The sequence below is a fragment of the Candoia aspera genome, chromosome 3, assembly GCF_035149785.1.
Source record: "Candoia aspera isolate rCanAsp1 chromosome 3, rCanAsp1.hap2, whole genome shotgun sequence".
Lineage (NCBI taxonomy): Eukaryota > Metazoa > Chordata > Lepidosauria > Squamata > Boidae > Candoia > Candoia aspera.
This window is the reverse complement of record NC_086155.1, coordinates 147168657-147195260: the sequence shown is the minus strand read 5'-3', so window position 1 is coordinate 147195260 and position 26604 is coordinate 147168657. Positions and strand designations below refer to the sequence as shown.

Sequence of the window (26604 nt, the reverse complement as noted above, 5' to 3'; positions counted from 1 at the left end):
CACTCTTTTTCTTCATTTTCTTCTACTTCACTCTTTTTAGCTGTACGGAGACTAGAACTGTCTGTGCAGATATGGTTAGTTTGTCTTTTGGGCTAATGCTTTTATGATTTGAGACAAGATCACATCTTATAGTTGTATCCCTGTCAGCAATAAAATAAACCAACCATCACCAGCATGGCAGCTTAACCTTATGATGGTTGTCCTGGGCATGTCCTTAAATCTAGAAACTGATACACCGAATAAGTTGAAAATAGCACTGTGACATTTCTTGGTTCTTTGTTATTTTTTTCCTCATAACCCAAACTTTCCCTTAATGAAAATATTCAAAACACTTTCAGAAAGACAGTCAGAATAAAGAAAGGAACAAAAGCCTTCACATCTGAGTCACTTCTCCTTCCTTATCTGTTCTTTGGAGACATTAGCTAATCAACATTTGATATGCCACACAATAGAACAAGTGTGTTGGGGCTTTCCCTGTGTCCCTAGCCAGCATGGAAACTTCTTATTCCCATGATCACTGCGGAGAGTTTGCTTTTAACTTCATTGCTCTTAGCCCAGAGGCTATCATCAGCAACAACCAATATGCATCTATGCGTTATCTCCTCTCTGAATAATGTATTCTACCCCCCCCTTTTTTTTTTTCTTTCCCACCCCAATTGTGAAAATTTTTGCTCTGGGATGCTTCTCTATCAGGCTCAAGCAGCTGCTGTTGTTTTAGATATGGCAGGAAGTAGGTACCGGAAAACACTTAGTGTTCACAGCCCTCAGAAAAATCGAGAAATTCTGCTGATTTACTCAAGCCTCTGGCTCCCTTCAGAGCTAGTGACCAGGGAGAGAGAAGAGAGGGAGGGCGGGGGGCTTTCCGTCAGACAACTGTGTCTGGGCTGTAAATGTCAGAACTGAGGTTTTTGCCATCACCTTCTTGCAAGGCCCTCCAGAGATATTTGATACGACTGTATAAATCACGAAATACTTGGCTCTGAGAAAAAATAGTTCCACTTCAGCTAACATTGCAGAAGTGGGACTGACACGTGTGCATTCAGCACAAGCAAAGGCATCTGGTTACATAGTTTTAAGCCAGCTGAGGAAAGCCCCTCCCCATCTTTTTTTTTTTTTAAGTTCTCAGAGGACAAAAATGTCTATAGAGCCCCCTCCATTTTATCACTTTCTCGGACCGAAATTATACAAAAAGTAGGTTGTCTCCAAGGCTTCTTTGCTAGGTTTCTACAGATGCTTTTAGCAGTGCCTGGAAAAGAAGCCGATTGAAAATACACAGTGAATTTACAGAACTTACTCATCGTTCACTTAAAGTTAGGGTAAGGATGGAATAATTGTAACTCTTAATGCCTGCCCAAGAATATATCAGTGGGCTGTAATTTTTAAACCAGCCAAGTTCAAAAGAAATGCATATGTAATTGTGTGCCTGTATAAAATTGTCAACTCCAGTCCTCACTTATGCATGAGGAGTGCTCAGAGGCTGCCACAATGCTGTTAGATAAGAAATTGGCCTACCGCCATTAGCAGTTAGGAGCCCAAATCGCAAGAAAACACTTTATTTGTATAAGTTTGAACTCGACCTCCTGAAATTAACAGTGCTGTGACAGGCACTGCTACTTAGCAAATTGCCTCACTAGTTAACATCTGTAAATGTTTATTTTGTGGGGGGGGATTACCGATTAAAATATTTCTCTTTTAATTACAGTCTCCAGATGAAATTGGTTAAGAAATGAAATTGGTCATTGCGTGAGCAGGCCCCAGAGATGGCTGGGGCTGGGAGAGCATTGCTGCTTTTGGCTGGCTCCCTGCTTTATAATGTCAAACTCAGAACACTCTTTATGTGTGCTTTCTTTTCTTTTTCCCCCTGCAGTAGTCCTTGCCAGCAAGCTGTAAACTACTGTATATCACTCAGATTTAAGAACCTAAACTTTAAAACAAATTAAACACTTGTTGACATTGTAATAAAAATCAGAACTGAGCTGAACAGCTCAGTAAAACTACACTTCAATTATTTTATAGATTTAAGATTGCTTTCTAGGATTCCCAGGCTCCCAGTGCAGTAGAGTTATTTCGACTTGGTGAATCGGTGGAAGAAATCACAAAAGGGATCGAATTCTGCAGCAAATAAAAGGTTAAAACATTGATGCAGAAAGTGGTTGCCCCCTCTTCATCTGTCCTGCTAGCAATCTGCCCTATTTTCACCAGATAAACTCTCTTTAAAGAGAAATTCAAAGTAATCTGTGTTTGGGAAAGAATGATTTCAAGTACTCTCTGCCCAAATTTGGCTCTTTTAAAAAACATGGTTTGATGTGAGAAGGGCAACAAATGAAAGTTTGGCCCAGATGCCACCCAAGGCAGGTAATGGCAGGACTTTTGCCTTTCTCCATTTTTTCCTCGCTTCCACCTCCAAACTTAGCTGTAACCTTTAATGTTCTTTTTTTAACTTTCCCCCCTACTTTGTGAAGTGGAAACTACTTCTTCCCAGTTGAGTTTAATGCCAGATTTCCATTCCTCCTGGATTTTTGTTTTCCAAAATAGGTTGGAATGAAAGTATTTCAGAAATGTGTGTAGATAGAAGCTACTTTTGATAACAGTTTGTTAGATGGAGTACAGTATAATGGAAGAGTTTCACTTTAGTTGAAGCAAAAAATGAGAATGTACAATAATTAAATATTTTTGAAAAGCATCCTTTAAAAATAATTATATCGCTTTTGTTTTGGCAAGGCCAAGAATCTAAACACTTCAAAGTATGTGGCTTTTAGTTTTCTTGTGGAAAGAAGTTGCAGCCATACCAAATTTCTCTGCATATCGAAAGGAAAACCATACGTACGTTGAGATATTTGAAGTTTCTACTGCAGTGACTGATGCCATCATGCTATTTATATTTTAAATGACCAGTAAATTGCTGTAGAACTAATATTGCTGTTGTCTTAAACTATGTGCATATTTCTTTCCTACTTTGCAATCCCAGTCTCTGCCACTGTTACGGAGGAATCGTGAAAATGTATTGATCCTGTATGCTGAAATATATAAAATAAAATAAGGAAAGAAACATACATCCTGTGTTTGTACACATATACCATGACTTTGACTGTCGATCTTTTAGGCTATAATTCAAAAGTTCCAGAGAAACTGAAATCCGATAAAATAGTTCTAGGATTACTCAAGTTAAACACTAAATTTTCTCCACAAGGACTTTTATATGTCTCAATAGAAGGAAACAGATAAATAGGTATAATGTCAGCAGGCCTCTTCCTCTTAATAGTTTTCTGTAGTGAATTTTGCTGATTGACTTCTACATCCAGCCTTTCTTAACTTGGCACGTTCCAGATGAGATGGCAACCCCCAGAATTTCCAGACAGTAAACAGGTGGTAGGGAGTAAGCCCCATTGACCTTAGTGTGTCTTCCTTCTGAACAGATGTTTGTGTTACAAATTGCAGTTATTCTAGCAGAAGTATAGCCATAGTTGTGAGGAGATTAGGTTTCCATTTCATTATAGGATCTTAAACGTTTTGCTTATGTGAATTACTCCAATTTCAAAAAGCCAGGGCAAGAAAAATACTGCAGAATGAGCCATATAACATGCAAAAGGCAAAAAGATCTTTGAGCTATATATAATGGGACATGTGTCTATATCTGGGTTTGCTTAAAAAAACCTAGTCAACTAGTATACTGAATGCAAGTTGTTTATATAAAAATTACTTTTCAATATAAAGTCTCCTTTTTTTATTGGTCAAAATGCCTCACAGTGGACCAAATTCAGTAATAAATTTCAGAGAAAACTTTTATGCATTGGAACTCATGGTCTTTGCCGAAATAGGACACTGTGACTTCTAAATACCAACACACTGTGGTGTTCTCTTTTAAGAAGTTTAAGGGAAAGCGGAAGATGATCATATCAACCAATTGCTGATAATTGCTTTGACTATCCAACACAGAAAGTCACTCCAGCTTTTAGAGTATTTATCTATCTAACTATCTATCTATCAAATTTGTCACCACCCATCTCCTCCCACCAGAGGAACTCTGGGCGGTTATGCTTTAAAATGAATATGGTTCAGAAACCTGGCATTCAAATTGTTCCCAGATCATCTCCTTTGGGAGTAACCAATCTGATTGGAGTTTATTGTTTGGAATATATTGAGCAATACTCCTGGATTCTTTCTATTGCAATTGCCTATGTTCTTTTGAAAAGAAAATCCAATAATGTATCCAGAGAGATTTGAGTAGCTTGATCAGTTTACATTCCTATGAAAGATAGGTCTCCCAAACTCTCACCTCCAAAACATTCGGCTTATTTTTTTTTCCCAGATCAGTTTAATAATCTGAATTATTCACATAAAGCTGTCAAAGCAGGTGAAATGTGCATTTGTAACTTCTCAGTAGAGTCTGACTCCACCTTAGCAAATAGAGTTTACACTGCAAAAATTGCTGGGGGTGAGGTGAGGTGTAGGAAGATGTATCCCATTTTTTACTTGTCTTATAGAGAGACAATTTGGATAACAGACCTATCCTTTATTTATGCTATTTTCTCATTATTTATTTCCATATTCCCTACAAAGCTGAAGAATGATTGTCTATGCATAGTTTATTATTTATTAAGTATACTTGGGATTTTAAAATAATTCAATATCACAGAATGCATATGATGTGCTAATGGAAGTCCCAGGTGTTGCCTTAACAAAATGCAAGATGCATAGGGACTATTCAAAGAAAAACATAAATATCTATGCAGAATATTGATTATGAAGGATGCCCATTAGATGAAACATGGGTATTGATTATGAAAGTATAATTATATAATCTTTTCTAGCAGTCTGCGTACTAACAATTCATAAAGGAATATTAAATGCAATAGAAAGCCTAAGGTTTCGTGTAACTGCATATGTCTAAGTATTAGTTACTTCTCAGTCAAATCCACAGGGTACACATGTATTCTGTCTAATTGATTTATGTAATAATAAATGAGAGTACTAGTTGGTGCAAGGATTAGAATAATCTGAAATACGCAACCTTAAGTAATAGGTTAAAAGGAAAGTTTGAATAAGTACAGAGGCATTAAGACCATAGAGACCTTATTCACAGAACTAAATAACACCTTAATTCGTTTGAAAGGCCCAGTTTTCATTATGAAGCATTGAAGGCATTTACACCAAAAGCAAAGTATAATTATCATTTATTTAGGTATCATGTAATATTGGGGCACTTAGAATATTTAAATTCTATTCCCACAACAGTTTTATATTAAGACCACAGGGTCTGTTAGCATCATGACTCAGATAGAACCAGCTGAGGAGACACATTGCCTCAGCTGTACACACAGGAGTAGGAGCACCTGAGTCTCTAGCTTATTTATCTTTTCTTAGTATGGAAAGTACCATTCTGCCATTTTACACACAGCCTTTGGAATGAAAGTCCGAGTTATTTAATGGAAACTTTACAACTAAAAACGTGTACATGTAGCAATGCTATTAGGATTCAGGAAATACTCTCAAGTGGAGACTGATGCCAAGTATATATATTCTGCAGTCTGGGGACCCTGGCCACCACTTCCCCTAAAATGGCACCCCCATGCCTAGAATTCTTAAAAGTAAGAAAATGACTGAGACAAGTGGAAGAAGGAAAGTGGCTCAAGCATCCTTCCTTTCTTGATAATCCAGCCCCTCCTACAGTATTTGCAAAACAGAAACAAAGGTTACCATTACCAAACATAAACAAGCTGGTACTGTGGTTGAAGAAACAGCTTAATGAGAAAATAATACCTGCAGCAAGCAGGCTGCAGTCACACATGCTACGTGCACATGCTTCGTGTAAGTTCCCTTTGAACTTGTCTACAATTAGACTGTACAGTGGTGTCCTCTGGCCTTGAGAAGTCATTTCTTCATAGCAAAAAGGCGTTTTATCATACATGAAATTTGGAAATCTGTAAACATTGTATGCTTGGACTGATGGGTACACAATGTGTGCTGACAAGTTATATGTCTAACACGTGACAAGGTTTAGAGTATCATCTGAGTACCATCATTGGTACCAGATGTTTGCAATAAGATGACATGTCCTTGACCATAATTTGAGCTGTACTTAATTCCATCTGGTTTTAATTTTTACCACAAAATGTCAATTATTTAAAAATCCAACCATTCTAAGAAACCTATATGACTTAAATTCTACTTTCAAAATAGTTTTGTATCAAACACAGAATGCCTACTGGCATAATGTTTGTCAAACCGTTAGACGCAAGAAAGGAAAAGAATTTGTGTTTTATGCCTATACAGGTGTGTTCCATTTTCACAATTCAGCTTATGAGGTTGCTATTCTCCCTTTGTGTGAAAACCAGAAGTTCATAGTTTACTGTATCTGGAGCACTGATTTAGACTTGGGCTCCAGGATTGTGGGGGTGGGATGGTGGTGGTCCTTGGCCTTTGGAAGCATCGCTTCAAACCCATATGATGAAAAGAGAACTGAAATGGACTCTGTGTCTCTGAATCCCCAATTACATTGGAGGAGAAAGATCAGTTGCAAGGGGAAACTGTTCTACTTTAGTGGGTTTTTCATATAATTTAGGACCCTGATAGCTCCAGGTTCTCAGTCACAAATCAAGTTCATCACTGCAAATCTTCTTGAAGGCATGAAACTATGCAATAAGTAGTCTTAAGTAGTCTTGTGCAGCTATGCAATAAGTAGTCACCAGAGGACAAGTCCCATTCTTAACTTTATGTGATTTTAATCACACAAGAACTTTAATGGCTGAACAGAAATGATGTGACAGCGATCTGAAAGAAAGACAAGTGCAGCTAATGAATCAAATCACCAGTGTCCTCAGAGCCCACTCAAAACAAAACAAAACAAAACCAAAAATAGTTTTTATGAAGCTTATCTAGGGAGAAAAGGAGCTATTTCAGGTATGAAAACTCTTCCATTATTAATGATTAATGAACTGCACTCACGGAGAGGATCATGTTTTATTTGTCACTCACTTCTTTCACTTGGATTGTGGTCATGGCTTATATGTGATTAAATATATAAAAATAAATTATGGTTTAGGTAGGTTCAGAATACCTGAAGTAGTATGAGATCTGGTTCCTTAAGGGAAAGTGTGGTTATATTTTCCACTGTTTTGTAATCCTTTTTTATTCATGATTCACTATCGTCATTTTGTTTTGTTTTTAATTCTGTAGCTTTTAGGCTGATCCCTTGTACGTTGCACCCTCCTTGCCTCAGGGTTTAAATACTGCTTGCTTCTCAAATGGCTTTTCATCCATGGAAGAAATGGTTTCTAACAACATCAGTCTCCCTTTGTGATTATGTAATGTTGCTGTTTGCATTTTCTTGCATAAGGGAAGAATGCTGCATTTTCATTTATAGTGAACGGACAGCGAGACTATTCTTTTTACAGTATGATTAGAACTGTTGTTGTATGTCCTGATCAAAAATGCCTTGAATAATGTGACCTAAATTCAACACAAGTTTGAAATTGGAGATCAGAGTGGGAGATTATTTAAATTAGAATCATGGCAATCTCCAAACGTAAATTCTAGTGGAGCAAGGAGAAGTTGGGGTAGAGAGTGATTTTCAAACTGATTTCTACATAATTCCATGTTTCAATAGGAATTGTTTTTGCTTTTAAACAAAACCAAAAAGAACTGGGAGACCCAGTTGGAAGATGATTGAGAGAAAGCAAAAAATAATATGGGAGAAAAATTGGGAGGAAAGAGTGGCAGGAGAGTTGGACCTAACCAATGTACAAATGTACAAAAGGCTGCAGTTAATCCATTAATTTGAATTAATGAACCAGTATTGAGTTACAAAGGTCTACGTTGTTGCACTTATGAGACAGCACAGTATAATTCCAGTTTTACAGGCTGAGAACTGGACCTTCTCAGCTACTAGTCAAAACAGCTTTTCTCTATTATTTTAAAATTCAGTGACCCACCAGGGCAAAAGAGGTGAGAAGCACATGTTCAACTGTCTTCACTGATTAGGTATTTCAGGCCTAGAGTTTTCTGGTTGTGTCCTCCATCAGTGGTAAAAAGCACAGACCTTCTGCAACAGAGGCAGCTCACACCTTTGCTTGATAATCATTGCGAGATTCCTCATGATTCATATGCAAGTGTGAATCATCCCTCAGCAGGATGATTTCCCATGTGCTTTTAATGGTAGTGTCTGTGGAGCTGCAGCACTGGAAATAATATATATATATATTTTAAAAAAAAGTAATGTAGCCATGCTCACCATGAGAAAAAAACCCAAAATACTGAACAATGTGTTCTCTGCTAAAAGCCATCAGTTGTGAAAATGCCTTTCATTTTTATTGTTATTTAGCATTATTTTTAACTCTTCCCTGCTTTGCTTTATAACATTGCATTCTGTCGTTATTTAGTGAATGTGTATGACTTTATTACTCTGTGGTACTATTTATTTCGTATCTGGTTTGGTTCTTTTACTGACATTAGGCCTAGTTAATTGGGAAATCAAAGCACATATCATGAACAGACATTATAAACGACCCAGCAAATTATTAAAATAAAAATATAATGCAATGGTCGAACTCTGTATCTTACTGGAATTAATGCTCGTTTCATGCTTGCTATTTTTATAGTCTGAGAATTGGTCAGTATTGTAAAAATCAGAGAGTGTTTTATTTATATGGGAATGGTTTGACAATATACTATGAACCAATGAAAGACATGGATATCCAGCTGGCATAGGCAGAAGAATATAAGTTTAGTCAAATATTTTACCGATATTATTGAATATTTTATTTAAATGCATTTAAAGGTGATAAAATTATTCCTTCCCAGGACTGATAGAAGCTGAGTATTTTATTGTAGATTACTGAAATGGAAAGTATAGGATATCTAGTGAAAGCTTTTTCTGTATTTTAACTATCTTTGGAGCAGATCAAAATTTTAAAAAATGGTGGATAGCATGATACATTTCTATGCTGCTACCTCTAAATCTAAGGGATGCGGTGGCGCTGCGGGTTAAACCGCTGAGCTGCCGAGCTTGCTGATCGGAAGGTCGGCGGTTCGAATCCGCATGACGGGGTGAGCTTCCGTTGCTAGTCCCAGCTCCTGCCAACCTAGCAGTTCGAAAACATGCAAATGCGAGTAGATTAATAGGTACCACTTCGGTGGGCAGGTAACGGCACTCCGTTTAGTTATGCCAGCCACATGACCACGGAAGTGTCTACGGACAAACGCCGGCTCTTTGGCTTTGAAATGGAGATGAGCACCGCCCCCTAGAGTCGGACACGACTGGACTTAATGTCAAGGGAAACCTTTACCTTTACCTTTACTATCTCTAAATCTGGTCCATGACTATTATGAGAAAATGCATGATTGGCTGACACTAAATAACTGGAACAAAGATGTAAAAACTGGGAAAGTTGTGCATAACTTTCTGCCTATACCCCTGCCCCACGCACACAAACCTTTTATTTCAGCCAGTGCTCCAGAAATAAGTTAGGGCTCCAGTGTATAAGGCATTGCTGTACTTTAAAATTGGTTCTTTGTGTGACTAAGAAGAGAAGCAAAACAGAATATTTCTGGTAGAAGCAAGATGGGAAACAAGTATCCATCTGCTCCCTAAGTTTTCAAGATCCTTTTGGAACAAAGTTTGCTATGGCAGTGTCATTAGAAGCATTCCCATGGATTCCTATCTTGTATTGCTGTGCCTTTATCAGTAGCCTGAGTCCCTGATATCCCATGGAACATTTAAGTTTACTAATTTCCATGTTACTAAAAAATTCAGCTTATCAGGTTGTTTTTTAAAAATACCTATGTTGATTAAAGCTGCTTGATAATAATTTTTTACACTTACATGGTGGAGAACAGGAGGCTATGAAGAAAGGCAATTTGCAAGCACATGTACTGCGCCAAGATTGAAATAGAATGTAATATGCACCTAATCTGGCTGTATCTAAATATGTTGCCGCTCTACCAGTTTTGTCTTTAAGGTGGACTCAGCTAAGCCAAGATGACTTGACTTAGAAATCAGGCTAATATGAATCCCACTCTTCAATCACCTCTTCACTGATTGTTAACCAAAAGACAGAGGCTCTTAAATCTTTCATCTGAATATAATTGAATGTTATATAATATTATATAATATAAATACTAATATTGTAATATATTATTTTATTATATATATTATAATATAATATTAATAATTTATTCATTTTTATTTTATTTATCATATTTCTTCACTGTGCATCTCGTGCAAACAACGACAGATCACTTTTATATATAAGTGATCTAATTCTCAGGAGTATTGTTACATGGAGACACCGAAAAGTATCTCATCAATTTGAGCATTGCTAAATTCTTTTGAAATCAAACTAGAAAAAAAATCTAGGGTCTGGTTGCCAATAAGTACATTAATCTTGAGTTATAAAATTGCAGGTTCATCTTTCTGTGGCCTATACTTTAATTTTTTTTAGTCTTTTACAACTTTTACAAGTCCTTAACTTATACTTTCATATTTTAAAGCCATAGAAAATCTGAACTTGCATTCTTTTCTGCATTAAACCATGCACCACCATAAATCTACAGTCTTATATCTCCATTGGTTTGAATTCAGTTTAATTGGCATAAACCTGGTTCAAATTATTTTAGGAAAAATTGGGCCTCTGAGTGAAAAGAAATTTAGCAATATTATAATTAATAAAAAGTTTTTTTTACAGGCTTTCAATAGGATCAAGATGATAAATACATAAGCCCCTGTATTATTACAAAGAACACAATGTTTCCCAACTGCTAGAGGCATTCAATTTAGTATTCTGGGAAGGAGAGAGAAGTTAAAAATTGGCTTATATTGTTATATTTTGCTTTTAGAATCATAGTATTTAAAGCTTTATTAATGCTAATTTTATAAATATATTTGATTAACTCTTATCCAAGATGAAAAAAGGAAAGAAAAAAACTAATTTCATTTACTCAAAATATCTTCATTTCAATTTTAAATAAAAGACAATAAAAAACCCTCTTTATGAACTGTAGAGTAACAACTTGCCACATCCTGTTGCAGTGGCATCTGATGTGTTTAGCAACAGAAAAGTTCCTTTTTCAGACCTTTGACAGGTAATGTGACCACATGATAAATGTGCTTCTCTTTCATTCTTGTGATTATTTTATGCTCGGTTTTAAACTTCCGTGCTCACTTTAAAAAAAAAATCATGATGTCAGTGGAAAAGTGAGCATGACTATGGAAACTATCAAATTGTAAAATTGGAGAATGTTTTGGGAAACTGTGGGTGTTAACTTGATAATTTCATCAGATAATACATATTTTTAAAAGATATGCAAAGTATTACTAGGAAGGACTGCTCATTTGCAGGAATATTCTAGGCTGCAATTTTCTATGCCCTTAAAATAAGGCCCATTTAATTAATTGATGCTTATTTCTGAGTCAACATATACAAGATTGCATCATAAGTACCACACATCAAAGCTTCTAGTTTGAAATGTAGTTTGGCCACAAATTTGCTGAATGTTTTTCAGCTTTTCACTTATCTTCCTATGCCTGTAAGTTAGCTCATTTGAAAAATGAGTACTGACCCAGTTATTCTACATGGAAAAATATCTTATTCCCCAAAAGATACAATTATCACATTTGTCTCCACAAGGGGAGCAGAAATCATCAGTGGAAGAACCTGACATGCAGCAAGATTTCTGAACCAAATAGGTAATAAAGCCTTATCTTTCTAGCAGTTTGGAATTCAGTGTTTCAGAAGTAAAATAAACCATATTTCAGAATAAACTAACCACAGTAAATACCACATAGATGAGTCATGACTCACATTCTACATTCCATAAACGACATCACTGATAAAAGGAAGAAAGACATCGATGTCTTAACCTGTGATTTTAGAACCATTGGAAATGCAACAGAAAAAACTATTTGTTTTAAAATGGACGGACTACAATCCTGTACACCTGCTTACCTGGGAATAATTCACTGAACTCAGTTGTATTTAGTTCTCAATAACTCTCCATTAGACTTCACTATAAAATTTCTTTTTATTTTCAGACAGTTCCTGGGGGATTGCATTCAGAAACATATTTTTATCAGTGCCTGTGTATTGTCCTATCAGTTGCCCAAGAAGCACTGGTGCACACTTGGCATCAACAGGGATTTGATGCCCCAAGCAGTTTTCAAAGTGGCAATTTGTCCTCACTTGTTTGGGAGTAAGCTGTATTGAATGCAGGGAACCCTGCTTCCAAGTAAACATGGGTACAATTATTCTGTTCCCAGTGACAGCCAGCCACTTTGGTTGGTCGGGGTTCAGAAACCAAAGCTTCATCACGTATGGACAGATAATTGAATTCTCCTTTCTGTTATTTGCTTGGCATGGAAACTCATGTACTGCCCCTTGTGGGAGGAGCCCACAGTGCCCCAGTTTCTGGAATGGCGATAGTAGTGTGTAGTTGATATAAAGTATGAACTTCATCCATGTGGAATTGGGCTGAAGATATTACTGTAGGAGCATGGGAATGAGCCATACACTAGTAGGATTCCACAGCACACAAGATAATGAAAGAAGCACTGGAAATAAACTATTTCCTCCCAGCTGCCTTTACTGGTGAAGGACACTGTGATGCTATCATGACAGTTTCCAATTCTATTCCAGGAGTGTTAAAGGCCAATATTAACTACTGGTCAGTACATGGCCCATGCCCCCTGATATGACCAGCACGTAGAGAAGGAATTGCCCCCATTCCCAGACAGACATGTGGTCTTCTCAGAAGATTTGATAGAGAACATTTTTGACAGATACATGTATATATGCCAGATTAATGTTTTCTTAAGCCTGATCAATGAAATATTCCCCTTGTTATAAACAGGAACCTTCCCATTGGATATAAAGGAAGATAGGCTAAAAGTAATTTAATACATCTCCACATTCCTTCTCATATAATTGGCATTGGTATAATATGTTGGAATATTGATCGTGAGCAGTCAGGGATTCTCCTGGTTTTGTTCAGTTTTCCCCTAATTCACTTTTGCTAGTAATTGTGTTTACTGTAACATTATTATCTGCTAAACTACTCCTTTCTTTCCAGCAATTCTGCATCTTTGGAGTACTGATGACACATAGATTGGACCTGTACATAATACAGGCGGCTATGTTTGTGTTTGCATAAAACATAGTCTCTATTAACATTCTTTAAAGGTTCAGCATATTGCATGTGTTTGTGAGGTTTTTTCCCACTGGATTGCCTGCCATTTTATAATTTTGTCATGTTATAACTTTATAGGGTGTCAGGTCTTGGTCTGATGCAGAGACACACCTCTGCTGGAAGTCTGGCTTTGACTCAAGCTGATAGAGGTCCAGTGTTTAAGAGGTGGATGGCATAGCCAAGGCCAGGCTAAGAATGAGACTACAGATAGGCAAACAAGGTGGAGAGGCAGGAAACATACTCATCAATGGACTGCAGGTCATATATTGGGTCTAGTAAGGGAAATAGTGTGGTCAGTCAGATCCACCAGTTGTTCAAATTAAGAGCTCAGGCTCTGGAGCAGCAGAGCTAATCAGACCGCAGCTCATTCCTCCAGTCATCTGGCCCAGCTTAGTTTAGAGCTGCAGTATCTTCTCCGGAGTTCATGCAGATTATTATAAATGCCTTTTGCTGCAAGCTGCTTTATTGGTGTAAAGAGTAAGACACCGCTGTATAGGATTTTTGCATCAGTTTTTTTAGGAGTTCATAAACAAAGGCCAGATTCCTTGCCTCAGTATCTCTTTCCTCATTGGCAGTCTAGAGTTTCTGATTTAAATCCTTTCTATGAACAATACTAAATAGATCTCACATATTTTTATGAAGAGTTCAACAGTGCAAATCTACAGTCAGCATGGATCCCTCTTGCACAAACACATGGAATTATCTGAACAGGAATGAACAACAGCTTACAAGCAAAGGAAAATATGGGCTTTCCCAGGATAGTTCCATGACGTGGGCATGTGTTTCCCCTTCCCCGGGATGTTAGGAAAGCTCCAGAGTGGTGACAGCCTTACTGATGACATTTTGTCTATCTTAATGTAAATCAAGCCATGGCAGGGGCCGCAGGGAGATGAAAATAGAGGGATGTTGTGCAGCTCACTGTTGATGGCCTTTGCCAGTTTCAGTCATTTCCTGTTCATCTGCCAAAAATCACAAGTGCTAAATGGACATAACCGAAGTGTGGGAAACTACACAGCCCAACAGGAGGAGAAAAAGAACCAGAAGCAACAATAATATTGTCCCATCAGTCCACGCAGGTTATGCTGTTATTACTCCTTTATTTTAAAGTCTTGTGTAGACTTGGACATCTTCCTGATGGGAAATATTTTTCTCATATGCACATGCGATTAACCATTAAGGAACATTTATGTATTTTGCAAATACCAGTTCTGAGTAAGCAAACACCCCTCCCTCCCTCCTCCTCCTCCTTTCTGTGGAAATGTCAGTCTATAGAATCCCATTTAAAGACTCTTAATAATATTCAAACGTTCAGGACTGCACCTTGTAGTTTTGGGTATTATGCTTGTAACTTCTGGCAGTTTATTTGCAGCAGGTGACTGTTTCTATGGAATGTGTCCTATTTGCCTTCAGAAACATCCCTAACTTTTCTGTTTCTGTAAATCACTAATGAAAGATACGGGCAATGCACTATGGCAAAGATCCAGGCCCTACTTTTCTAAAGGGATCCCTGATTTTGCATGCAAGTTAGCATGCCAGTTTGTTTGGGACAATGTTCTTAGGCCACTCGGTATCTGTTGCTTGCTGATGCCCTTGCGTGTTGCTTTAGCACAAGAGAGTGCAAGAAGAGTGTACCCAAATAATCTCTATTTCTGCTTTCTCTCTCTCTCTTGCAGTAAATGAGATAATACGGAATGATCTCTCCAGCACCAGTGTCCACTCATAACAGGCCATCCAGAAGCTTAGCTGAGATATCCACATCAGATAATTGGAAGATGATCCCTGGTACCATTCTAGTCTTCCATTTCGTTGAATGTTTGAAGCAGACAATTACCTCTTCTCTTTGTCTATGCATAAGTATAAAGAAGCTGGTTGGCTTCAACTAAGAAATGCCTCCTTTCAAAAATCATCTCAAGGACAGTGGAGGAAATGAATATAATATTGTGTGTTTTATGGTTAAAATAAGAAATGTGATAAAACCAATAACCGGTCTCAGAAACTGATTTTGTTTTCTTTTGGGCTCTACTGGACAATAACCCTGGAAGTGCCTTATTTTGTTAGTTTGTGGCATCAGGGAATTGCATCGGCAGTGTTGAATCTGTTGCCATCCAAAGTATTTCTAGGCACAGAAACTGTCAATTGGTAGGGATAGAAGAACCCTACTGAGAGTAAAATAATGTGTCTCAATTCCAGGATTTTTCCCTTGAACTGTATTTGACATCCTGCTGCCTTATTTTTGGTGCATTTTTAAACCAAATTCTCATCTCAGCTGTAAATTTTTCAGCCTGTCACATTTCTTTGCTTATGTATTGTAGAACAGTTAGTAAATATTAGTTTGTGAATATTTTGACTTCTGTTTGGTTTCAGCATAGCACAAGGAAACTAAACAGCACAAAATATTAAGGTTGATGGACAAAAACATTGAAGAAATCTAACTTTTGTTCAACTGATTTATGTATATGCATGTTGTGACCTAGCATATACGCATGCATATATATATTGTGGTGTGTGTGTGTGTGTACACACATACACAAACATAATAAGTTTAGTATGTTTAGTTGCCTTTTGAAGGTTTTGAATTTAGCAATAATTTCTGCTTCTGAGAATGCAGTCCAGATCCCAAGAAATGCCATTTCTGTGTTGTGTTGTGGAGTTGTTTTGTTTCAGGCAATTATGATTTTTTCTCTCTCATGCTGATAAGCAAGCACTTTAAACAGTGAAGAAGGATGTGTATGAAATATGTATTAATTCCCAAATGACAAAGAATGAGTTAAAGTAATTGTAAATACCGCTACTGAAGAATGTAAAATATTTATTCAGCTATAAGTTTATTATTCCACTGAAGCCTTATAACTCTCTGCTAAATGTACAACAAATATTACCAAAACCAAATGTTTTAATATGCAACCCTGTATATTATGATTTCAGAATACAGTAGTTTCATGTTAATAGATACATATAAACTTAAGTAAGTACTGTAGCATTTAACATTGTATTTTGTACAACCATGTTACCATGTAGTTAGTAATGGTATATTATTTCACATAAACAGAAAGAAAGCATGGCTTCATTTTTAAAGCATTTAACATTAATATTGTGCCTTAGGAAATATGTGTGACCTATGCCACAGTAATGCAAGTGGCAACTAAGTGCAGTGTACAGTTAATGGAAACTCAACCGGTTTCACAAAAAAGTGAAACAGTCCTGACTATTTAGAAATATTACTCAGTACAATTATGTCTTACTTCCTTTTTTAGAAAAAAGAAAAAAGAAAAGCCATATTTGTAACATTTTGCACATTACTGTGAAAGTATAAGAATATAATATGGCTGTCTGTAAATATTAAGTATGTTAATTGGCTGATTTTGCAACTGTTTAGTAAGACCGTTATCTCATACTTAGCTTTGTAGGAGATGCATGCATATCTTCTAAAATGGATATCGTGTGTGTATATATATATAATTTCAGCTAAACTTGTAGCTAGGAAAAAATCCAATAAAGCACAACTTTCTGCAGAAAGCTACTTTTAGAGTGTTCTTTTTTTATTTCTAGGGCAGAAAGTTTCATGAAATAGCTATGTTTTTACTTGCTATGTTAAATTAACATATTCTTCATATTGTGGGCACTTCTGTTGGAAATTACTTTCAGTCTGCTAAAAAAAGTAATTTTACAAGTCATATAGAACTATTTCCATATAATTTCCATTCATTCATTAACAAAGAAACTTGTACAAAGCTACAAGATTTTGGAACTATCTTGCCAACAGAGCTGGGTTTGTTTTTTTCCATGTTTCTACATTTAAAATATGTAGTTACCAAGAAATAAATGGAGATCCACTGTAATTCTCAGATGTTTAGTTCTCTTACTTTCTTTGAAATGTAAATAGATTGCCAAAAGATTTTGATTCAGATACAGAAATATCTTGGGTGAGGTTCTGACCACACAAGCACCACAATATTTGGCTTTCAACGAAATAATCAAATACATTGTTCATATGATGTCACACCTTTTTTTGTCATTGTTTTTATTTACTTCTTTTAAGCTGCTTTGGAGATTTGTTACATCCAAGTCTGACTCTAAAACACACTGCATCTCTTGTATATGCATTTTTGAATAAAAACTGATCTCTGAAATTCTCCTCCACTGGGAACTTTACATTTATTTTCTAGTTAGTTTGAAAATTGAATTAATACCATATGAAGCAGAATGAGGTGGGAACAAGGTCAAAGACTGAACTGTGCCAATGCCATGAAAATAATACAGGCATATGGGATAAAGCCTTTGTCTTTTGATAGTTACATGGATAGGCATTCAAAAATTGTACTTCTACACTTTTTTTCTAAACTCTATTAGCCAGTTTCTTACTTTATTCTATTGCCTGCATTCACTAGCGCCCAGTTATTTGTTTCTTGAGGTTGAGCTACCAGAACTGGGCAGCAAAAATCCACATAACCACTAGATAGCTGGAAATAGAGACAATCCTGCTGCCTTCTTATGGCTGTGTGAGTTTTTGCAGCACAGAACTAGTAGCCTTATTTGAGGAAAGCAACATGCATTAACTTCTCAACCTTTGTATCTGGCAAAAGTTGTAGATTGTTCCCATATTAGTGTACTTGCTTTATACCAGAGGCAAACATCTTGCAACTCCAGGGCCACATGAAAACCAACAACTCCCTTTCTCGAAACACCAGTAATTTTCTCTAACCCCCCAGCCAAAATGCCTTCCAATTTCAAGGTAGGAAACTCATTTAAATCTATAGCATAAGGCATAAAGAATCAAAATTAAAAATAACCTCCCCCGGGGAAAGAATGAAATGGAAGATTTTTTTTAATGCTGGCCATGCTGATATGCATAATACATGCCCACACTCACCAAATCTTTAAATGTGGTCTTCAAAAGAGTGTCTGTCTCTGTTTCCTTTTTCCCAAGATGATTTTGTAGCCTGCAGAATCTTGGGTTACTGTGCATCAATTACAACATGGTGCACATGGTCTAGTCACTCCCACCTGTTTGTTTGGTGTGCCTCACATCCTGAATAATGCCTTGTAAGGAGAACAAAAATCCTAATTTTGATCCTATTGGTAAGATATGCACATACTGTACATTGAACCAGTACAAGAACATGGCTGGACAAACGAGCTGTTCCTCAGACTTGGTTTCACACTTGATGTTCATACAACACAAAACTTAGCAATGAGGACAAACTACTGATGGGAAATGAGTTGAGCAGCAGCATTTGCACATTTCTCATGAAAGCTTTCAGGCTTTGTAGATTAACTTCATTGTTTCTATATTATTCTAGGACAAAACATTCTCCCAATTCCCTGATCCTTGAAGAAATCCTGCTAATGATCTGCATTTTAAAACCCTTCAGTGCAGCCAGCAAAATCCCATTAATAAAATTATCTACTGTATACCCTGTCAAGATCCATCTGACAAAAATTCATTAGATGACCTATGTTCTGCACCATTGGGGGATGCAATATGGGTGTGGGAAAAGGGATACCCAAGAACCTATTCTGAAATATATTAGTTCCCAGTTTCAGATCGCTCCAGATATCTTTTACAGGAGAAGATAGAATGCATAGCATAAATAAGGCCCTAAATTCAGGTGGAATGTCTCAGATAATAAGGCTGTAAAAGAACTCGAGGCCCTGGAAAACTATTACCAGAGTATGCAGCACCATACTGGATAGCACAATAACAACTTTAAATACATTATTACTGCTAGTTTAGTGTTTGATGTATCTCATAAATGTAACTATATTGGAGTAGGGAGATTTTTTTTCACTTCAGGATTTTAATTACCACACCGACTAATGTAACATTCTAATAGTAGATGCAGACTAAGCCCAAAAAATTAGATATAGCCACTACTAAAGTGGTGAAACCAGTGTCTGGTGGGCTGAAGTCATACTCACTTTGTGCCACAAGTATATTTCTCATGCTCACATATATAAGTGCTGGAGTTTAAATAATACATACATAGTTCCATATTGAACAGTTAACATCTATAATTCTATACTTCACTATCATTTAAAAAAAAAAAGGATACATATGAAAAAGAAATTGTTTAAGAAACTGTTGAAATATAAACCAGTTCTTTCTAATGCCACCTAAGAACTGTTTCCATCATTTAGCAAGAACACCATTGTTTTGAGCCTCATACTATATTTTTTTCACAAAATATTTTATTTTTTTTTGCCTTTTGGATGCTAATATATCCATTTATAAGAACAAATATAAAGGTTTACATGTATGAGACAATGTTAAATACATGTAAGCAGGATCCAAGCTGAAATCTCCCTTATGCCTAACATACTTCCTCTATCCTGGTAGAGCCAAACAATTGAAAGGAAATAATATTTTTAAGACCAATAATTAATGGTGGGGGTACATTAAGATATCTTAATTTTATGTAATCAAACAGTATATGGGACTGGGTGTATTTAAAGGGTCTAAATCGCTTGTCTTGAACAAAGGATAGCTACCTATAGGTCTGGTAATTGACCTAAAACCTTAACATTTCCCTTTCCGTTTTCCACACCCTGTATCACAAGATTTAGGAATAATAAACATTCCATCCATTTTCGGCTGACGCACTTCAACACAGGAATTGGGTTACAGCAGAACTCTGCAAAATTTAATGTTAATTGCTTTTGTAAAGGTGACAAAGAACAAAGAGGGATTATTATTTATCATATCAACCTGAGGTTTATCTCTCTAATGTGGATGAACTATTTGGATCAAAATTAAAGCCATCCTATATCCAGATTTACTTTTTGTAGTTTTGTATGTCCAGATGGGACCTGGAGATTCTTGGAATAGCACCAGATTTGTCACTGACTTCCCTGTATGTTGGTATGAAACGTACAGAGTTGCTTGGCCTTTATTTTTATATATACCATGGTTAAAAAAATTGCACTACTGTTGCATTTTGCAGCTAGCATGCAGAAGTTATATTATTTTAATTCTTATATAAGCTATGTTTATGCATAGATTTAGCAACAAGAAGTAGCTCTTGGGATAGTATTGTAAACCTGAGAGAAATAAATACAGTGTACCAAAATCTGTCCTCCAATTCCTTGGAAGTTTTCTCTCTGCGAGTGGGAGGTTTTTGCACTTCTTACTCAATTTGCTTCAGAATTTATTTAAGAATTTCTTTGGGTGAGATTTGTGAGGTTCATTGACCTGTTGCAAGGTGACTATTGTGACTGCAGCTGTTGATTTTTTCTGACCATCTCTCTCCGCAGCCTTGGCTGTTTTCACTTCTGAAAAAGCCCCATGCAAGATAATAGGATACCTCCTTATGATATCTCCCCCTGGGATCTAAATGAAAGCTGTCAAGCCAGGGAGGCTCCACATGGCTGGAGAGATGATGATACAATGACAAACAGGATATTTAAAATATGGGAGGAACAATAGATAAGAATAAGAAAGAGCAGGATTACTGCCTCTTGGCCGCTTTAGGAGTAAGATAAACCTAAGAATCCATAATAAAGTCACCAAAAAGAATGGTAATGGGGAAGGGAATGGGAGAAGAAAATTTTTCTTCACTGATTTATAAAATACCTTCCTGCTCAAATTCAAAGCACCATCCCATTCTTTAATGTACATTTTCAAGGTCACACACTAAGGAATGTTCCTTTTGGACTTCTAGTGCCCAAATCTCTGATTTGTTCACATATTTTAAATTACTGCTCTTCCTTTTTCTTATCTATCCTTCCTCTCATGAGCCCACAATGGTAACAACTAAGAAGTGATATCATGATGGCTATCATCACACTTTTGGCCACTTATACTACATAGAGAGTGAAGTAAAGTAAACCATCCAAAATGGATAGTTGCAGTTTCCCTGCTCTGACAGGAGATGGTATTCTGATTTTAGACTGCTTGGTTTGTGATAAAATCATCCACTCTTCCTGTACCATTTCTATTGATTTTGCTCTTGAAAATTATCCTCCTTTTCATCTGCCATTGAGAGAGCATTCCAGACATTTAACGATTGTCCAGACAATGAAGAATTAGGACATACAACTTTTAAGTTTAAGTTAGGTAAAGGTAAAGGTTTCCCTTGACGTAAAGTCCAGTCGTATCCGACTCTAGGGGTTTAAGTTGCACATGCATAAAAAAGGCAATATTCGCAAATGCCATCATCCTTGACATTGGCCATGCTTGCCAAAACTTTATGGGAGCTGGAGTCCCATGAAATCCACTGACTCTCCATCGCCTTTTAAATAAAAGTGTTAGAATTAATATATTACTACCTATCCCTTCTGAAACCCATGAGAGTTTACTGCAGAATAAATGAACACAGGATATGTCAACAAAAGAAAAGCCTGCTACTCATGCATACTAAGGGTATTCAGGCTCCAAGACTAATTCTTGCACTAAATGTAAATAGGTTTTATATATATTATACATACACAGAGAGTGAGACACACACACACATGGTGTCACTATTTTTTTCAGTGGACCCTTCCTCATTCATTCATTCATTCATTCATTTCTATGCCGTTCTTTCTTCCATAGGAGCAATATTCTTGTATTCTTGCAAGATCTCCTGTAGTTGAGCCAATAAATTTCCATTGCAGGTAACTGCATCAAACAAGGAACTGTGCAATAAGAGTTTTATAGCATTAATACTGCAAGTCAAACATTTTCTCATTAAGAGGAATTCTCATCTGATCCTCCTTCCCAGCTCTCCCACCTCCTGCTGAAGTTAAATGACAAGAATTGGAGTGGTGGAGTTCTGAGTTTGCCAATTCTTGTGGTCTCACATTGGCCAACTGGAGCAAGGGCTGATTGGCTTATGGAGAACACTGAGTGTTGTGAAAGTCACAGACCAGGGGGTGGGGTAATGTGTTCAGCCACAGACCGGGGCAGGCGGTGTGTTCACTGAGTGTTGTGACTGATTCAGGCCATGAGATGACCTATTTTGCCTCAACCAAGTGAGTGAGGTAACACTGCCTCTCCGTCTTCTCTTCCAGTGCTGGCCGAAGAACTTCCAGGCAGGGCAGCCTGGGGACTGCCCACAACCCACTCAGAAGTTGCCCACCTAGAAGGTCTTCAACGCAAGTTGAGGGGACCCTGGATTAGCAACCCTGGAGCAGGCCACACCTGTGTTGCTGGGCAGGAAGCAGGAATGCTTCCAGGTCACCTTCTGCAATTCTGTGCTATGTACATGCCTCTTCACTCTTTGCATGGACAGAAGTTCACTGAAGAATAGCTATCCCCTCAACTGTTTTACTTCTTACTGATGCCAAGAAAATTTATCACTCCTGGCTAAGCTTAGTCAGTATTAAAACAATAGGGCTTGGATAATGGGATGAAGTACAAGGAAAATACTTAAGCTGCTTCAACTGATCAAATCTTTGGGCAGCCAAGCATGGCTTGAATTGTGCAGTAGTGATCACTGCAAATAAAGCTTTCTTCTTTAAAACAGTTACATGTTCAGAATGGAAAGCAGCAAAGTTTTCCTGTAGCAAAAGGGTGGTTGAACCTGGCCACCCAAAATAGCAACCAATTTAATTTCTGCATAAAAATGACTGACAAATGATCCAATTTAGTGTCAGAAATCAAAAACTGAGCTTTTGTTTCAAGGGAAAAGAATAAAAAATAAGAAAAAGGTGTGATTTCAATTGAAATTTTAATATATGTTCATCTTTAAGTCTAAAAATACACACTGTCCTGCATGTATTTCATTTGTGATGTTTTTCTATCACTAACCGTAGCAGATACTTACAGACTGTTTACCATCAAAAATTGGTGGTGTGTTTTGCCACCAAAATTTGACAGCAAACTACTACACCAAATTTCAGTGGCAAAAAAATGTAGGGCCTTCTGGTGATGGCATTAATGTTGGCAGAGTAAATGCAGTTTGTAAGTCATGTCATAGGATAGAAGCATTATTGCTAGTCAGTGCAGTGCACTCAACTGAACAATGGCATAAACCAGTATCTTAAACGTCTATTTCCTGCTCTTCTTCTCCCCGCCCCCATTGCCCTTTTCAGATCCACTTTTTACAAAGAGTTCCAAAACTGAAGTCTTTTAAAGGGATGGCCAATATTGTGGTTGAGTCTATTTCTTTTCCTTGCAACTAGTAAGTTTGGAGTGCTGTTAATAGAACCTGCACTTCAAATCTTCTAAGCAGTATCAGCAGTTCTTAAAGACAGACCACCATCAATACCTGAAGCCACTTTGGGCTGCACAAATGAGATAGGCTGTCAATGCTGAGTAAATAGGAGTCAAATGTGTATTGAAGTCAGACTCACTAAGGATGGAACAATCAAAGCTATCAAAACACACCACATAATGGCTCAAGACAAGAGGTCTAGCAAATATTGTTCTAATATCATCATAACCATAAGGGCTATTCGGATGTGGTTCTCAAAGACATTTAAATTAGCAAAGAGTGCTTGCCATTAATCATTCATAATAGCTTCTGGGAGGCACAGCTCATTTAAACATTTTACATTTTTATTACTTATGTATGTGGGGCAGCAATTAAAGTTGTCGTGGTCACATAATGAAGACTAATGAAACCAAGAGATAGATTGATTTTCATTTGCTGTCAGTCTGAATAATCCCTCTTTGTTTACATAGGTGGGCATAGAAGCTGCTGAACGTACCAAAAAAATTCACAATAACTTCATGAACTTTAGGACTGTTTTACCCAAGCATGCTGATAACGTAGCCCTACACCTTCCTCAGCCCACTGCCTTCCAGTTGTGTTGGGATCAACATTTCAAGAATTGCCAGCCAGTGTGGGTGTTCTTGGAGTTGTGGTCACAATCCATCTAGAGATGCCAGATTCAGAAGGCTGTTCTACATCTCTAACATCATAAACTGACTGTCAGAACTAACTGGCAGCTTCAGATCAACTAACACGGAAAGTAGAGGATCATTCAACAAAGTCACATGATCCAGGGTCAGGCTCCTTACATGATAGCAACCACAAATGACAACAACTCATACAAAGCCTCTCTGCCTGAGACTCTGAGGAGCCGCTGCCAGTTAGAGTAGAAAATAGTGGGTTAAAGGGAATAAATAACAGTGTAACCTAGTAAAAGGGAGCCTATGTGTCTGTAAAACAATGAAAATAACTTTAAAGTGGATCCATTTAAATTGGAAAGATCAGATTTAGTACAAGAGCTGGAGCACATTTTTACTTTAACCATTAATTATGTAATATTTTATTTCTTAATTCACCTTAATCATTCTGCAACAGTGTCTTGATATTCTGTTCTTCTGGAGAGTGAGCAAAATATCACTTTTGAGGAAGTGTATGTGTGTGCTTAACTTAAAGGAACGTAACCCAGCTCAGTACACCATACACACATTCAGAAATGCTGTGCAGTGACCAAAGCCCCAATTAAAAAAAAAAAAGCTGTCTCATGCTACAGAAAAGGATATAAGCAGGAAAAGTTACCTGTTGCCATTTGGGAAGCTCCACTAAGGTCAAAAAATATATCATATTTACTGCTAAGTCTCAGAACATCTTTACTGCATTTCATTTGCATCTGTATCAGTTTCACATTTCACTTTTTCCCCCACTTTCCCTTCTTCCTCCTTTCTGCCTTACAGAGAGCTATTTTTTAAAAAATGGAAACCCCCACCCACCCACAGAATGCACTTGTACGCTTTTCAGTAATTTCCCCCAACCTTTTCCACTCTCTTTTGCTAAGGTATGGCTGTAACTGATATATTCAGCTAAATTCACTTCTGTTAGTCAGGGACATAGCCAGGGACTTCATCATTAAGTGTGTACAAAATTCAAATTTTCCCAAGCTAGGACCTATATCTTGGACTATCGCTAGTCCGCCCATCATATCTAGCTAGTAAAGCCACTGGAAATATAGATGGAACAATGGCAGTTGTAGCAGATTTTCGGGGGGGGGGGTAGTCCAGTGGGGACGTGCAGCCCAATAAATCTGGAAAAGGGTGGCGTGATTCATCAGATGATTTGGATTCAGGGAGAAATTCTAACTTCTTCCCATGAGGTGCTCAGAAAGGCTAGCCACAATGCCCTTGACCCCACCTAAACTCAAATCTGAGCTCTACTTGATGGGTTATAATCCATTCCCTTTGGGGGAAGAGACAAGCCAGCAATGCTTGTTGCATAAATTGTATATAACTCTATTGGATGTCATCTGTTTTCACAATCCTAGACTGCCTTTCACAACTCTTCCAGCCTTATATATGTATTCTGCTTCCAAATCATGTTGTACCTCCTGAGCATTATTTTATTCTAAGATTATTGGTGTCATTTTCCACATTTGTGGCAAATTGTGGCTCAAACAAAGAAGCAGCCTTGGAGGGTTGTGCTATAACAGGGCTCCCTCTACAGAGCTGGAAGCTTTTTGAACAGAGCAATGTGGGGTGAGAAAGGTTCTCAAGAGCTTTTTGTCCAACTGTCTACAGTCACTGTGTGAGATAGGATTAGACTTCATGCCTTCCAGATTCATTTTCCTCTCATAGCAAAATGTTGATATTTAGCCCACACAAATTAACTACTAGCTCAACCGTGAAACTCACTGTGTGACCCAACTGTCATAGTTTCAGCTTATCCCAGCCTTCTTCAACCTGATGCCATCCAGATGTAGTGTACACAACTCAAAACCAGACTTGTGGCTCCTGTGGTTGGAGTTGATTGTAGATGAATTGCAGAACATCTGGAAAACACCAAATTGGGACAATTGCTGTCCTGCAAGATGGTGGTAATGTTACTTTCCATGCAAAGGCAATGCAAATAAAATTAACCTTTTTAAAAGGCTTTGAGTGATAGCAGCAAAAAGAAATACTATCTTCATGAGACTTGCTAGACTTGTTATATCTCCTGAAGTTTATGGGATGGAGCCTCAGAGTAAAAACGACACCTTTAAGAATGAACCTGTGCGGGTGGGAGTTGGAGCTTATTCTTTCAGACGAAAATGATAGCTCAGTAGTAGATTGTACTTTACCTGCAGAAAACTGCAAATGCCCAAGCATCTCCAGGTAAAGCACACTTCAGGGAATCCTTAAGAGAGATTTCCAGGCATGATAAACAATAATCAGGAAGTGGGTCATTTGACTACACATATTGATTTATCCTTCTAATTCTTTTCCATTGTAGTATGATTGTTTTTGCTCCCATATGGCTCCAGCATTTATGTTTTAAGTCTCTATTGGTGCCTGCCTCCCGTTCATTCTCTTTCACAGAAGATGATGCTGGAGAAAAAAGTGGCAAAAACTTTAGGAGGGAGGAGAATGATTGCGCCTTGTATTGGGGAATGGTACATCTCCTCAGCCTGAGAGTCAATTCTAACGTCAATATCAGCCCTCCCAGCTAAACCAGACAGGAAACACAAACAGATGAGCTACTTTTCAAGTCTGAAAATGCAGATCTCCCACTTTCACTTTTAACAGCCTGATACATTAGGGTGGAT

General features: G+C 37.4%; 1 protein-coding gene across 4 annotated transcripts in view; it reads left to right on the top strand.

Annotated features, from left to right (window-relative positions):
* NFATC1 (nuclear factor of activated T cells 1) overlaps window positions 1-16699 on the top strand; it is a 142131-nt gene extending 125432 nt beyond the window's left edge. For 3 of the 4 annotated variants that reach the window (XM_063299018.1, XM_063299020.1, XM_063299017.1), the window contains exon 10: window positions 14853-16699. In XM_063299018.1, the coding sequence (XP_063155088.1) occupies window positions 14853-14902 (50 nt within the window). In that variant the 3' untranslated portion in view covers window positions 14903-16699. Of the gene's footprint in view, window positions 1-11624; window positions 11684-14852 lie in introns of all 4 variants that reach the window. The other variant, XM_063299019.1, reaches the window with a different exon arrangement.
* Window positions 16700-26604: the final 9905 nt, after the last annotated feature.